General features: G+C 39.7%; 1 protein-coding gene across 1 annotated transcript in view; it reads left to right on the forward strand.

Annotated features, from left to right (window-relative positions):
* The window catches only part of CXXC4 (CXXC finger protein 4), a 56,902-nt gene extending 44,843 nt beyond the window's left edge, over positions 1-12,059 (forward strand). Inside the window, exon 3 of the mRNA XM_061585514.1 lies at positions 6,907-12,059. Within this exon, the coding sequence (XP_061441498.1) occupies positions 6,907-6,951 (45 nt within the window). The 3' untranslated portion in view covers positions 6,952-12,059. The remainder of the gene's footprint in view (positions 1-6,906) is intronic.
* The last annotated feature ends 5,131 nt before the right edge of the window (positions 12,060-17,190 follow it).

The raw sequence follows: 17,190 nt of genomic DNA on the forward strand, positions 1-17,190 counted from the left end.
CAACTAATTTTAACAACATTCCCTCCTCTAGCCCCGGCAAAAAAGAACATGAATTTCTAGATTATTGCTGATTACATCCAGATGTACCCTTATTTTGGAATTAGTATGTATAAGCAAGAGACTTATAACTTTAAAAATATCAGAATATATGTCATTCATATCATAATATGACAGATACATAATTTAACTAAAATGCAGAATGAGAATACATATGCCTTGATACACAATAAAGGTATTTCTATATTAATTTCTCTGATTGATAAGAGTATATTATGCAAAACTACAGTCATATGATATTATATAATAATGTTCAGTAATAAGAGTGATCACCATTAGCTCTGCTTCATCTCTAACCATTATCAAAATATTGTGAACCAATAACCTGTACTGGGCACTACTTATTGTGGTCCCTTACAAGCTGATCCCTTATGTTGAAGTCAATGCTGAAGTCAAATGAAAACGCTGAAGTCAAATGAAATTCCTTTGGCTGTGAAGGGGCTTTAAAACAATATAAAACTTATGTATGAAATGTCATGCGTTTATGTTGTTCTTGTTACCATCATTATGATGACATTGCTTTTATGCCTCATCCTTCCTCCAAGAGAATGAAGGTGGCATACCCTGGGCTTGTCCTATCCTCACAATGATTCTGGATTGTTCACATATAATCAGGGCCAGTGCCAGGCATGACTGGGCCCTTGGGCACTTCTCTAAGGGGCTGATGCCCCCGCCGCCATCTTGGTTGATGGCATGCATGCGCGATAAGCTATGTGCGTGCACATGCATGCCATCAACCAAGATGGCAGTAGGGGCATCAGCCCTTTAAAGAAGCCTCCACCGCCATCTTGGTTGATGGCAGCCCTGCACCTGCAGCACACACAGTAGCAGGAGAGAGGTAGGTGGAGCAAGCAAATGGGTGGGAGGCCTGGAAGCTCTCTCCCTGCGATCCACGGCAGGGTCCCTGCTGCAGATTGCGGAAGGGGAGCACTACTCTCCCACCCTAACAAGGGGCCCTTCAGGGCCCGTCCTGGCAGCCTTTTGGTGCTGTCCCTGCATATTATACACAGGCATAAGCTGCCTCTGCATATGCACAAGTTTGTGTGAACATATGCATATGTTTGTGTGACAGAGCGAACACTTGCTGATTTGACAGCTCAGCGATTGTGTACCCAGCTATGTAGATTGTACACTTGTTGAATGTAACATGTGAACACTCCTTCTGTGAGGTAGGCTAGGCTGAGAGAGTAACCTGCCTAAAATCACCCAGTGGGCATTACAAACCACTGTAATTAGAATACAAAGTTGTATGTAATACTCCCTCTTTTTATTTTAGTTTGGGAAAAAAGCCTTTTTTATTAAAATTAACCAATAGATACATACTGAATGGAGAGCTGAAGACCTGAAGGTTATCAGCTTATGTTTTGGTAAATCCTTCAGAATGCCAATGCTTTTATAGCATTACTGTTAGCAGAAACTGGAACAGCAGGATTTTTGAGTTTCCTCTGGGGAACAAGGCTGCTGTTTGTCAGTATTTGCACCTGCATGAGCAGTGAAGGCTGTCTTAAACAATGCTGATCAATTCCAATTTTATTCCTGACTTCCCCTCCCCCTAACTTCCAGAGGAATCTGTCTTCCTTGTCACTCAGGATAATGATCCCCCTGCAAGCATAGCCGAGAATCCAGAAACTCACTGTAATCTCATCAAGACTTTGATTCCCCAGCAGGGACTGTTGAATTTATACAACCAGGAGGCTGGGGCACTTTAGCTTCCCACGTCTGTGTGTGTTCAGCCACCAAAATGGACAGATTTCCTTCTGGCTTTTTAACTCTGCTTGTTTTAGTGAGGCAAAAACCAAAGGATTTCATTCCACAAATTGGTTTGTTTTTTCTAACTCTAAATACATGTGCTGTTGTTTTTTCCTCTTAAATGTGAACTTTTAAAGAAAGCGTAGCAGCGCCCAATCTCAGAATCAGAGATTATCATTATCATTAATAACTTCCGTAGCATTTGGATGCTGTAACCCTATTACAAATTGTGTGTGTGCAAGCACTATTGAAATAAATGGGACTTGCAGGTATTTAACTGTCCATTCTGCAAAGTATACATCCTGATCCCAACCATCTTTACTTGGAAGCAAGTCCCCTGTATCAGGCATCAAGAGTTCAGTTCTATTTCCATTCGGTGTAACTTTTACATGTCTTCATTCGTAAATTAATTCCATCCTGATTCTGCATTCATCTGATTTTTTTAAAAAGCATTGTAAAAATCATATTTAAATCTATATAATCTTAATGACTTCATTTTAAAATGTATGTTATGCTAAAATAATTGTTTTTGATACATTTTGGTTCTTTCTTTCTTTTTTTGAGCCAAGAACTAAATTCAGAGGACTACGCTGTCCTAAGTATAATTATGTTCTGGTCCACACTTTAATCTGGGATGTGTGAATCAGCTCAGTTCATATTGGAATTCACAGAAATCAGATTCCTCACGCATCCAAACTCTGTATTCCAGTGAAACCTATCACCTTGTAAGTGCCCTTAGGAGTGCAACCTTTATGATCCTTAACTCATTCATTCCAACACCAACTCTGTGAGGCAGTTCACTGAAGTTGCCATGGGGAACTGTGGCTGAGAACATTACAGTCAAAACATTATAGCTGCGGTGTAGAAGCCATTTTAAACTGCACCATGTGATAGCAGGTATCACGTGGCAAGCTGCTTTTGTGCAGTGGTGTACTGTAAAGTTGGGTTGATGTCTGTTATTTGTTTGTGAGTCCTTTAAGTCTGTAGAAACTAGGGATTGCAACTGCAATTAAGAAAATAGTCCCAGCTGTTTCTCAGCTGTTCATGGAGTGATTTAAAGTAGCTTCCATATAATACTTGCAGTGTCTCTACTGATCCTTCTTTATCAAAACCCAGGCAGTGAATCAGTGGCTGAATCTCTTTGGAATCACCACAGTGATACCTACAAAAGCTGCTCACCAGGTTGGGGGCGAAGCCACTATGCTAGTTTCCCAGCAGGTCAGTCACTGTTATGGAGAGGGGGGAGATGGTGGGGAGGTCAGCATGGCGCAAACGCACTGGCAGAGCCAATCTGGCACTCCTGCCAGTATGTCTGCAGCACACCTACATCCCTGCTGCCTAACCCCTCCCCCTCCCCAGAAGCCAGGGGGGTAGCTTAGTAGCTCCACCCCAGAAAGCTACTGTGGTGGCTCTGCCCCAGCCATCAAGTGGCTTCTGGATATCTATTTATTCATAAATTACATTTTAATTCTAACCTTCCTCCAAGGAGATCAGGACAGCACACGTGGCCTCCTCCTCTTATCCTTATAAAAACTTGGTGAGGGCACCCAGGAAACTTCACAGCTGAGAGGAGATATGAACCCAGAACTTCCCAGTCTGCCCTAGCTTTTACTTTATTTTGTAAGGTGTCCGATTTATTGCAGTGCAGGGATGGCAGAAGGTCGGTCAGGATTTGCAGTCGATCGGCAGTAGATCAGTTTGCAGTAGATCAGCAAGGTTTTCTGACTCCCAATTGTTTAATAGTAGCCACAACAAAAAGGCTTTTCCCACCTAAATTAGGCTACTGAAATTAAGGATGCTAATCAGGACTTTGAGCTCAGTTCAGTTCTGGGTGCTGAAAACAAATTCCTAGGCTTAAAACGTGCATACATAGTGGCACCATGTTCTGTAATTCTATGTCTTTTGCACTTGGTTCTGGCTGGTACATCTGGGGTTCTGGTAAAAAAAAAAGTAGATCCAACAAGCTTGAATCTGCCTATCCCACCCTCTAGAGTTTAAAAAGACAATATACATGAGATGTTTTCAGCTGTCATATGTGATCTCCCAGCCCTAGTCATGTATGATTCAGGCCTGGAGCAAATCAACAAGAGCCAGAGAATATTATCTTGCCAGGGACATTGGCACCAGGCTTTCACCATCATCCCTTCTCCTCCTCCTGCCTTTACTCACTGGGAGGACAAAGGAGGGGAGCTGAGATTTTATCATGCAAAGGACCTGACAGGATGGTGCCTTTCCCATTCTAGCTCTTGGGAAAATAAATGGAGAAAGGTGACTGAGCTCCCTGCACTCCAGTTTATGTCAAAAGTCCCAGCATCTGGTTTGTAAAAACAGCAGTATTAAAGAGAAGCTTGTCTTTCCAAAATGGTATTTTGCATATTCACAGCCAAGGTCTGATTGACCTTTACTTTCTCTCAATTGATGTGCCATGTCTGACTAAACATGCTGTAGCAAGGGGAAAAAAGGCATCCTAAATCCTGTCATTTTCAGGGGAAAGGTGACATTTTAGTCATTTGCAATATCTTGCTCAAACACAGGTGCTATTTACATGTACCCCCTTTTATGTTCCTTTGAATTTGATTTGGGCACACGTGAATTGCTTGGCATCATTCTGAACTCAATCTCCTTTATACTCAACTTCTTTATAAATTATACATCCACTTGCCTTGTTTACTATCAGCAGCCATCTTACAGCCTACACAGTGCTGGCAGCAGTATATGCTGTGCTCTTGGTAGCTTTGGAAAGCAGTTTTACTTTGCTTTAGTACTCGTAACACCTTGCAACTTCTGTATGCATCAGTATAGAACAGGGATAGTTAGAGAAAATATATTCCCACCCTGGGATGCACTGGTACCAAAGAAAATCCTGAAATTCTGAATGTCTTTGTGAAACAAAGAAATTTGTAAGTCCTTGGAAAGTTAATATGATTCCTCCCCCCACAATTGAACTAACATATAGACTTCATGGCAGGCTGGTCACTAGGGGAAAGTGGGGCAGAATCCTACCAGCAGTTTTACTACTGCATTGCTTAAGTGACCACAGTATCTTTGCAAAAGAGGAGGATGGGAAGAAAATCAGAATGAGTTGGTCCTGCTTCCGGTAGGGTTGAGGAAGAATTCCAATTCAGTTTGCATTTAAAGGCCAATCTACCTAATTTGGACTTTCCAAAAATAAATAAATAAATAATATACGAACCAAAACTCAGCCATCTGAACTTTGCACTTTTCTGAATTTTGCAATGAAGTTCTCTAACCAAATAACGTTTACAAAAGTGCATATACTAGTGAAAATTACTTTGCAGAAATGTGTTTTTTAGACGAAATTGCATAAAAAAGTTGTATATTGGGAGAAATTAGCATGAAAATGCTGTTTAATTTTCCTGCGGACTTTTTTTATGAATCACATTTTGAAATGTGGAGAACTGAACTTAACTATGAACCTAAGCCTGGAAAAATGAGGCATTTTGAGACACCAAAATTGACAGATGCATCCCTAGCCTCTGGTGACCTTCTTGGCTGCCCCACCAGATTCAGTGGTTGCTAGCCACCACTGTTATACAGTATCACAGAAGTGACTGCAGTTTTAGAGTGGCTCAAGAACAAATACCATGGGATGAATCACAGGTGCACATTTGCATGATAGTGTTCTTGTGCACTTTTGTGCCATCTGTTAATTGCTTATCTCACACCCTCCTTGTTCCTTACCTATAAAATATGAGAATTAATTGCTTGCCCTTAATCATGTGTTTGTGTAGATCTGGAGACTATTTTTACATTTTCTGTTAGAATCTCTTGTCTGCGGTAGCTCAAGTGTAGATTTGTACATTTATGTTCAAATCATCCCATTATATTCCTTATGGAGCACAGTAAGCAATTTTTTCCTACCACCTGAACTAGCATGTTGCACCTATCTTTGCCTCCAAGCTATAGTTTTTTACCTTGCTCCTTTTGGTGAATCTTGGGGTTCTATTAAAAAATAAATCCCATAAGCCTGAAGTCTGTCCACCATTGCGTTAGTCCATAGAAACTCATACTACAATGAGTTTGTCAGGCATAAATCTTGATTTAATAATACTTAAGAGTAGGCCCACTGAAATATGTGGAACTTAAATTAATCATTACTTGATTTCAGTGGATTTATTCTATGTATGACTAAGGTTGCAATCCTAGCTCTACTTACCTGGAAGTGTTGTTGTTATGTGCCTTCAAGTCAATTTTGACTTATGGCGACCCTATCAGTCAGCAACCTTCAATAGCATCTGTTATAAACCACCCTGTTCAGATCTTGTAAGTTCAGGTCTGGAATCAATCCATCTCTTGCTTGGTCTTCCTCTTTTTCTACTCCCTTCTCTTTTTCCCAGCATTATTGTGTCTTGTCGTTATGTGTCCAAAGTATGAATTCAGTAGGACTTACTCCTGAATAGACATGCTAGGATTGCACTGTAATTCTAGATCCATCTCTTTATCTTCACGTTGCCAGTGGACTCTTGCTTATTTTAATGGGCACTGTGATGTCTTTGATACTTTTAAAAAAGTATATTATTACTTTTATATCCTACATTTTTTCCTACCTTGGAACCCAAGATGGTATAATGTGGTTCCCAGAGGTCACCCTTCCAGGCAATGACCAAATACAGCCCTGCTTAGCTTTGGCAATGAGGTAACCTCATGTGCTTTCAGACCATACCCCGGGACTCTTTTATTATTATTTCATCAAAACAAAAACTATAACCACGTATGTGCTTCATGGCTAAATAAATAAATAAATAAATAAATTCAGCTCAATCAAATGTACATTCACCTCATGGGTGATATTTTGTTTCCATTGGTAGAACCTACTTTGGCGGCCAGTGATCCATCCAATAGTTGTTTTGAAATAAAAGGGAGTGAGAAAATAATAATTACTAGAATGGCACCATTGCTAGCTGAGGTATTTCTTTTAATAATTAAGTCTCATGAGGAGCTGTATAATATCTAGATAACTGGAGAGCATGACTGACATGTCAAGGAAGAACAAAACAAAACAGATTAATGAAAACAAAGAACAAATCTTACAATGGAATGGAAAGAAAGCTTAACTTGTTTTCTTGCTTTTTTTTATAGAGAACACCAGTTCCCAGCGCCGAAGCATTCCGATGGTTCTTTTAAGCAGTAGTATATCTTATTTTCAAGGCAGCCTGAAGTGAATGGCAAGCTAAAGTCTTGTTTTAAGAAACTGCTTAGTCCACCACTGAAGAATATATTCAGATAACTATTTTCATTTATGTATAGGGGTTTCCTCAAAAAGAAAAGAAAACAAATTATGAAGGAGAGTGGTCTCCAGGTAAGAGGGGGCGGGGGGAGCATCTTTGAAGAACCTGTCTATGATAAAGCAGATGTCCCCCACTGAAATGCCTGAACATAAGATAGTACTGTTTGAGCTCCTGACCCATCATGTTCACGTTCACTGTCTTGTGTTTTCATGCTGTTCAGACAACCTTCCTTCCAGTCACTTGGCCTCCCACCCTCTCACCCAATGACCCTGTTGCATTTTTAGCAACTGGCTCCTATCTTAGCTACTGTCTTTTGCTTTCCTCTCTAAAGGCCCTCCAAATAAGAGAGCATGTCATGTCAGAGGACATTAACCAGCTTTGTGAGGGCCACTCTCTTATCAGGAGACCACCATTATCTGGGACCCTGCGGAATTGGCTGGTCTATTCACATTAAGTACACCAATTCTTTCTTTGATGTAATTTAGCTATACTAGTGAAGTTGTTGTCTATTTTTAAAGTGGCTGTAAAAAGTTTGGGTAAACCCCTGCTATAAAATAATGTATCTTTACAAAGTACCATATCTATACTTCATTTTCCAATATATGTGTTTCAGTTCTGTAAACTGTACAGATAGCAGCTTGTATTTTGTGTGTTTGGACACAAAGAGACAATCACGTCTAAGCATCTATGGAGAGTAACTGTTTGTACACAACAGTGTGGTTCTGCAAATTAAATCCGGAGCAATAAATCCATGTTTTTAAATTTTATTTTGGCCAGTTGTTCAGTAGCAGCGCTGTGTTTGCTGTTGTTACCTAATGCAAAATTGTGCAAGAGTAAAGATTATTATGCATCCAACAGATTCTTTTTGGACCATACTGTTGTATGAAAAGAAACACATGCAATGTAAAAGTTAATTGTTGTGAGCATGATATTAGGGTAGCAAATGCACCTTTGCATTGTTTCAGAAAGAGCTTTACAGAATGGGATCCCTCCAAAGCGTGTACATTTAGTTGACTGACTTTGCACTGCATCACACAATTGAGTTTACGCTTAGGTGGACATACAGAAACAATTTTACAAAGAGTGATATCGAAGTTGCTTCAGGATACAAAATGAAAAGGGTACCATATCTTTGGGGGGATGGGGTGGAAGTCTATCACTCAAAATATTTACCTTCCTGCGGGAAATTGGTTTATAGACTTGATTTTTTTTAACAACTTTATAAAGTATCTAAAACAATTTTTGGCTGATGTGCAACATTTAGTTCTTAGATTAGTTTGCAAATTTAGATGGAGTTTGATCTTCTCTGTAGATCATGAGAGCCTGAATATCTTTAAGATGTTCACAAATATTAGTACTTCTAATACAAGTTAAGTTGAAGAAAAAAGTGATCACTTTCTCCTCTGCCTACTTTTGCTACACTGGCTTTGCTGGGAGTCAGTCAAATTCTTTAACATGGAATTTCAGCTATACCTCCAAATAATTGGCTTTGCTGATTAGGCTATGGTTAAATCATTCAGAGCAAAATCCTATACATGTCCACTCATAAGTAAGCCCTATTGAGTTCAGTGAGACTTACTCCCAGGTAAGTGTGCACAGGATTGCAGTCTCAATCAAAAACAACACAATGTAGGAGAATGAATTTTTATCTCCTCCAGATTACTTCATAGCCATCTTGTTAAGGTCAGTGCTTTGTGTAATTAAAAAAAAGTGATAGTAGATGGATAGAAACAAATTATGGGGAAAGGTATTTAGGAGTGCTCATGGCCTCAGGTGTGCTCAAGACTGCTTGAACACAGAGTGTGAGAACTCCCACAGTATCCTGAAAATCTCAGGCAATATTAACTATACGTATATCTTTTAAAACTATGTTTATTCCCCCCCCCACTCCCTGATTGCAGAGAAAAAACTGAAAACATGCTGGCAATTTGCCAAAGGTTTACAGACCAGAGCTTCTTTGTATGGGGTTTCCAATGCTTTTGGTGAGGATGGATCTTGTAGTTAGGTACAGCTCACACTCCCATTATGGTTCTGACCTAAGGGTGCATGCACAAGATAGCTTAGCATTGATGTGCAGCTCCTTAACACACTTTAATTTCCCTTGTTTTACGCATGATTCCCCTGACATATTCGAAAGGATGAGTTTTCTACCCTTGTGATGCAGACTCAAGGGCATAGATTTCAACCAACATTTGCAAGTTTGAGTACAGAACTAGGTGATGGCAGATATTCCTGTTCAATTAATGTAACACAGCAGGGTGTGATCTCATGCATGCGGCTTCATATGTTTATTACCTCTATTAGAGTTTCATGAGTCCTTTCTCTTACCTGATATCCTCGTTCCCTCCAGTTAAAACAATGACAACATGTTGCATCAGGATCAAAAGGATTCAAATATATGCAAAGCTGGTTCTGTTGCACAATTTATTCCTATGGCGGAATGCCTTGTCACAGATGTTTTAGTACAGAATTCTAATGCACATACAGGGACAATAATAGGACAACATGTCCACGTAACATTTTCTTTCAGAATGTTATCCCAGCAATTTGTTTGTTTCCTTTCCTTTTTATCATGGGGCAAGTTCACAAGCTTGAAGAGTATTAGGTGTTTTGGACAGCATCAAAGAGTTTTGATTTAAGATGAGTAAGAAAAGGCCATAACTATGAACCATTTCCTCTTTCTGACTTTTCAGCTGCCTTTTAACACCAGGTGTTCATTATTAGATTTTTTAAATCAATTTTGTCGTAGTTTAACCCTTGAAAGGAGTAACACCAGGAGAGTAAATTGGTTCTCTCTTACTACACATGATGGGCTGGCTCACATATAATGCTACACCATAGTTTAGCTTTATGAATATGAGCCTAGCCTCCTCCCCAGGCTTGTGTACTCCCTGTCCAGTGCAGCCATGAAGAGGAGTTTGGAAGCTTTCGCTTGCATTTTAGAACAATTCAGCTTGCTGTGTCATCTGAATCCAGACAAACGGTGGTTAATGTTAACAATAGTTAGTTGAAACAAGCCAACTTCAAACCATAGTTCATGAAGCTAGCTTATTTTCACTAATCATAAATAAAATTAATCACAGCATGCTAAACCATACGTTCTAACAGCATGGTAAACTGCAGTTAATCTGAAATGGAAACAGAAGGTTCTGATGTTATGGCTGTGCTGGGAGGGGCACACAAGTCCTGGAGGAGGCTAGGCTGTCCTTGTAATACTAAACCATGGTTTGGTACTATGTCTGACAACACACTGTTGTATAATCTAGAGAAAGTGAAGCCTTCTTAAGTCCCATTGAAATCAGTGGAGTTGAAGGGTTTAAAAGTTATTCTCGAGACACATTTATTCCTATGAGATATAGGGGTTTAACCTTTTGAGGACTGAGTCTGCACAGTTCCACATTATTTTCACTGCTCAGCTTTATACATATTTGGAACATGCTGTCTGGTTTTCTACTAGAAGGCTTGCATGAAAGGGTACAATCTTGCTATGAAGAGTTGTAACAATATAAAGAAAAGGCTCAATAAAGTATGAAAAGTGTTTGTGTGAATGTTGCCATTTCCTAGTAGGAGACTTCTACCTCTCAGATAGACTGCACCTTGCTGTTGTTTTCATGTGTATATGCACTGATATATGAAGGATTTGGGAGGTTAGTCAAGAACCATGAAACAAGCAGGCAAGAGATAAGTAACAATTTAGGTTTGTTGGTTGTGTTTCAGACAGAAAGGTCAGAAGGAATGTGAGGAAGCCTAAACAGTACTGAGCTTGTACAACATTAGAAGGGCTGATATATTGCAGGTCATTTTAGCTGGTACATGGTCCCAAGCATGAAAAGTGACATCAAATCCATAAGTGCTGAAAATAAATCACATTTTAAATTAAGCTGATTAATCATATAAAATATTTTGTACCTGGTGTTATTTCCTGTAAGGTGATATGTTCAAGGGCTCTTCCAGACAGCTTTGAGGGTGAAAGCTCCTGCAACATCACAAGAGATCTTAAAATAACTTCTGGAACCATGTCTAGCGTTCCACCTTGTAGGCATCTGGGGTTGACCACATAAGGAAAGTTGGTGGACCTGTTTGGCTTGGCTTCCCAAGGTGGTCATGAAGATGTCCCATAGGAAAAGGTGCCTGTCTTTCCCTGGAGACCCTTCCTGCACTCCTTGTTGTGTGCCATCCTGGATGAGCCCTTGAATGTTTACCTTAACTCTTCAGCAGTGGCCAGGAATTTTAGGCCCAAGGGATGAATGCAGCCCTCTCTCTCTCTGGTTCTTAGGATCCTTCCCTGGGCCGCACCCCTCATCTGCCCTGCTTCACATCCTCTTTGAATGTTTTTGACTGGATGAAATGTATCCTTCAATTCTGGTAATGCTTCCTGTTTACCTGTTTGGAGGATAGAGAGGGGTGTGAGTGTGTGTGTAGAAACTAGCCTGTTGTATAGTATAAAGGTCACGATCACATTCATTGCTCTGACTACTTTTAGCTCTGGGCTTGCATACTACTGGTACATGGCCCTCACAAGATTACCAAGAAGGGAATGTGGTTTTGAGGCTGATTTATTTCTCCCAAACCTGCTCTAGAGCAAAGAAGTTGTATATGCCTTTTTTTAATTCCAAGAAAAAAACCCAAACTTTTTTTTATTTTTATTGATATCGATATAGTAAATGTTTGAAGCCTTACTGGCCCATCTTGAACTTGCCTTTTTTGGGAAAAAAATGAAATTTCTGTTGAAAGAAGGACCAGAAAAATTCAGTTCAGGCTACATTAGGTGTACAGTGATTCATAGCAATGAACTAACTGTCTAATACCCTGATGTTGCATGTGTAAATGTGATTTCATTTCTGTTTTCTGTTTGTTTGTTTGTTTGTTTGTTTGTTTGATTTTAAAAGAACTGATGAATTTGTATATGGTAATTGCGATGTTTTACATGTCAAATCCGAATGGTTAAAAATACCCAAACTGTTAATTATTATTATTGTTTTAAAAGAATATGAATATATTTACTTGGAACCCCGCAATTATTATTATAATTATTGGATTTTTAAAAATGTAATTCTACTAGCATCATCAAGATTTTTCATTTCACTGACACACAATTTGTATGATGCGTAGTGCATATATTTAGAATATTTTAGTTACAAGTGTTTTGAAGAAAGAAATCTCTTTTCTGGCCTCTTATCCTCTTTTTCTCCTGTATATGGTTATTATTTGTAGCATAGATTATTGTTAAGGTTTTGAATCTCATTTGTGTTTCCTCAAAAACTCCTTAAATAATTTAGGCTGCATTCCTAAAGTGTGTGGGGAGGGGCAGAAACAAAGGTGGTTTAACCATCCCATCGAACACCCTGCTGGATTCTGCTGGCAGGGTGGAAGTGAGGGCAGAGAAAAACTCCAGACATCCATCGCTGGGGCTGGGCTTACGTTTTTAAATACCCCCCATTGTTTCCAATGGGAGAGAAAGAAGAGGGAGAAGTTTTGACATGCTCAGAAAGACATCTGGATTTCCCCCTGGTTTGGGATAATGACAGAGGACCAGGAAGGCTTTAGGATCCATTGGATCCCAGCTGCTTCCTGAGATGCCTCTCCACTGTTGGAGCTCTGGTGGTTAACTAGGCAGTCAGAGGAGCCATCGGAGGCTCCAACTCACATCTCTCTCTCTCTTACATCAGAAGGGTTGAGCCGATCTGTTCTATGGCTACTGCAGTGCCTTCCCATGGATCATAGGACTGCACCCTTAATGTTTATAAGATGAGCTTTTAATACAGCCCCCCCCCAATATAATCTGGTCTGGCAGTTTTTTCCTGGAGTTCTTTTATTTCTGGCAGAGGAGCAACTCTGCATGAACCACTGGGTGCAACTGCAGAGATCACTGCTCCATTGAAGTGAATGGGGAACCAAAGCACACGTCATACAGGAGTTCTGTGCATGCCTCACAATATACATGAAGCTCTGGGCTGGGACAAAAGAGTATAACTTTGATGTCTTTTAGAACTGAGCACTACGTCTGCCAAACTGAATGCAGTATTTTTACCATATCCCAGACAAACCTGATCCGTTGTAAAGTTGCAAGTGAAGCATGCATAGGCATTATAAGAATTAATAATAGTCAACTCTATAAGAGAAAGGAAATATTCTCTTTTGTTCAGAACCCCCTGGTATGCAAGTCATACAATTAACACTAAAGAATATGAAGTCTTTAAACTGGCTGTGTCTGTAATCAAATAATGAAAAAAAAGAGAGAGAAAGCAATTAAATGAACATACCATCCAGGGTCGAATACATCCAGCAAAAGGCAGTGGTGGGTCTTTGATCATGGTTGGATGCATAGTGATATCAAACGGTTGGTTCTCATGTAACAGCTAAATGTTTCAGATTTTGTTTTTATTAGATTTGGCAGTTTCACACTGAGATCTGCTGATTCCTGGCAAATAAGAGACAGCTCAAATGTGAGAAAGTATTCCATTTTCACTATTGCAGGGAGCTAGGATTACTTTTTTCCCCCTCAGAAACATGGGCCACAAAAATGTACTCCTTTCATACTGTTCTCCTATTTCCGAACCGTGCAGTTATATATTAAATTTTCTAATAGATCTTTGTGTAAAGTGTATGTATGCTTGTGCAATTATGAAAAAAACAGTTTTTGAAAATGGTGTATTTATTTCAAATCACTTATGGGGCATGTACAAAACTGTATAAACCCATTCAATTTGCCCAGTAAAGTTGTTTTTGTGATATTTCTGTGTTGTTGAATAAAGGAATTTAGTACTCTAAAGATCTCTCTTTTTCCATGAACAGTATTTGAGGGATCTTAAATAATACAATGATTATCCTTGAAAACAACCATGCAAAATAACCAAAAAGGTTCAGATTCTTAATTCATACTTACTCCAATAAATGCAATGAGGTTTTGGTACGATAAATGTTTAGTGTTTTTTTCTTTATTAGCTTCAACCAGTCTCTTGAATTGTTTATTACATGTGTGTTCCATTATAAATACATATTTTTTAAAAGATCTGATATAAATCTTTGGACAAAAAAGTTACTGATCCAGAAGCATATATCTAGGGGATATAAATAACTGCATACAATTAATTCCAGAACACTTATACAGAGAATCATAGAATCGTAGGGTTGGAAGGGCTCTATAAGGCTATTGAGTCCAACCTCCTGTTCAGTGCAGGAATCCATGTTAAAGCATATGCAACAGGTGGTTGTCCAGCTACATGTTGAATGTCTCCAGTATTGAAGAGCCCACCATCTCCTTAGGTAATTGGTTCCATTGTTGTACCGCTCTAACAGTTAAGAATTTTTTTCTGATGTTCAGCCGAAATCTGTCTTCCTGTAACGAGCCCATTATTCCATGTCCTGCACTCTGGGATGATCAAGAAGAGATCCTGGCCTTCCTCTATGTGACAACCGTTCAAATACTTGAGTGCTATCATATTTCTCCTCAGTCTTCTCTGCTCAAGGCTAAACATGCCTAGTTCTATTCCTTGAATGATGAAAAGTCATCTACATTGAAAGTGGAATTTATTTAAGTTATCTACATGAAGGGGGCATGGAAGGAGGGCATTGCATCCCACACAGATATGACATAGAGCAGTATTATCATTCTGATGAAATTACCATTATGTTATTGTCTTAAAACATTTTTGGATTGTGAAGCTGTTTCAGTACGAGCGGTAGCACTTTACCTCTATTTTACTGCTTCATAATACAAAGTCCTGTTCACTAGATGCCTTGTAAACTCCCAGAGGTAGGAAAAACAGGTTCTTTGCCTTGTAAATCCATGTAGTAGTTACCAACACCTGGAACAACTTCAAACAGTTTTTGGCCACTATCCAATAGAGTGTAAAGTGCACTTAAGCCCAATTATATCAGTGGGCTTTAGCACGCCTTACTTTGTGCTGGATTGTGTTTTAAAAATAAACTTTGGAAGCATATTATATGAAGATATGATGAAACCATAGTAACTACTGCATCAAATGCTACTTGGTAAAGGTTCAGGAAGAAGATGATTTGATTGCTTCCCCCTTCCCTTATTGAACACTCAGAACTTTTGAACTGAACATACTGAATTGGATCCAGAGTTGCTTTTCCACAAATGGAAGCACTTCTTCCATTCAGTGAAAGAACTGAAATCTGTCAGAGACTCCCTCTGGAGAAAGGAGGGAAGATGAATTTCATTCATTTATTAGAGTTACATCCTACCTTTCCTCCAAAGAGCTCAAAGTGGCATACATTGTTCTCCTCCTCCCCATTTTATCCTCCCAACAATCCTGTGAGGTAGGTTTGACTGAGAGCCTGTGTCTGGCTCAAGGTTACCCACTGAGCTTCATGGCTGAGTGGGGTTTGAATCCTGGTCTCCCACATCCTAGTCCAGCCCTCTAACCACTATACCACTCTGGATCTCTGCTTCCCTGCATGACCTCTTGCATATATTCTGGATGACACCCCCCGAACCCTCTAGAGCAGATTTTTGAGAGGTACAGGAAGCTGCAGAGGGAATTTATTTATTTATTTATTTATTATTTAATTTGTATCCCACCCTTCCTCCCAGCAGGAGCCCAGGGCGGCAAACAAAACGCTAAAAACACTTTAAAACATCGTAAAAACAGATCTTAAAATACATTAAAACAAAACAGCGTTAAAAACATTTTTAAAAAACAACTTTTAAAAAGGGTTAAAAACATTAAAAAACATATTGAGCAATTCTAACACAGACACAGACTGGGACAGGTCTCAACCTAAAAGGCTTGTTGAAAGAGGAAAGAGGAATTGTCAAAAAGTGGCTCCTTCCTCTGGTGGAGTGCCCCCATAAGTGCCCCCATCAGTTTCTAAAAGTGCCCAACAAAGGTGAAGATATTTGAAGCCAGACTTTTCTCAATGGGCCAGACCTTTTGAGTTTTACAGCTAAATAGTACAGAGGGCAGATCCTAACAATCATTCCAAAGTGTTCAGCCCTGCAAGTCACTTAGAATACCTGGAGGCTTGCCTGATAAATGCTGCTGTGTCTGTCATATTATGGAATGGTTGGTGGAAGTAAGAATGGTTTCTCCATTCCTTTTAAACTCTTCCTGCTTCAATTTAAGAAAATGTAAATACTGAAGGTAAGTATTCTTCAGACCTTCCTCTTATTTTTGGTATTCAGAGTGGGGGGACTGTAACACCAAATCCAACAATTTATATTTAAAATGGCTTTTTGGCTACTTTAACTACTGAGTGGGCATACTACATGCTGGTCAAATCCTTTTTGCTTTTTACATGACTCCAAGATCCACCAACAGGAATCAGGTACAAAATAATGACTTGGGACGGACATGCTTAAAACTCAGCCTGTGTCAGCACATGCTCCTCCTAATTTTCCAGTACCAGTACTCACAGTCCTCCCACCTGAAAACCCACTCATCGTTGTCGGTCTCTTCCCCCCCCAGCTTCTTTGTTTTAGTGACTAAGGTGGTGCTGAGGGGAGGCATTTTAGTTATACGAGGCATGGGGGAGCAATTTGATTCCATTTGCATTTCAAAGCGAACCTACCAAATTTGCAATTTCCAAACCAATATGAGAACGGAATCACAGCCATCCTTCAAAATTCACACTTCTTCAAATTTGGCAGTGCAGTTCTCCAGCCAAATAGAAGACATGCATCTACAATTGTGGAAATGTGCACAACTGAATTCAAGATTGCAAAAATGAGAAACCAAAACAGACAAGATTTGCCCATCCCCCAGGTATAACTAATGTTAAACTATAGGAAGTAAGAAACCCTTGTAGATCTATTGCAAATCACCCATGAGATCTACCAGTAGACTCAGATCCACCTTCTGTCCACCCCTGATGTGAATAAGAACATAAGAAGAGCCCTGCTCTATGAGGCCGAAGGCCCATGTAGCCCAACATCCTGTTCTCACATTGGCCAACCAAATACATATGAGAAACCTGCAAGCAGGACCAGAATGCAACAGCATCTCCCACTATCTATTATTTAGAGTAGGGGTGGCAAACCTGTGGGTCTCTGGATGTTGTGATCCCTCATCACTGCCCATTTTGCCTGGGGTTGATGGGAGCTGGAGTCTGTCCACAACTGGAGGGCCATAGGCTCCCTATCCCTTGTTTAGAGAGTTTTCAGTGGCCA

This window comes from Rhineura floridana, chromosome 9, assembly GCF_030035675.1.
Source record: "Rhineura floridana isolate rRhiFlo1 chromosome 9, rRhiFlo1.hap2, whole genome shotgun sequence".
NCBI lineage: Eukaryota > Metazoa > Chordata > Lepidosauria > Squamata > Rhineuridae > Rhineura > Rhineura floridana.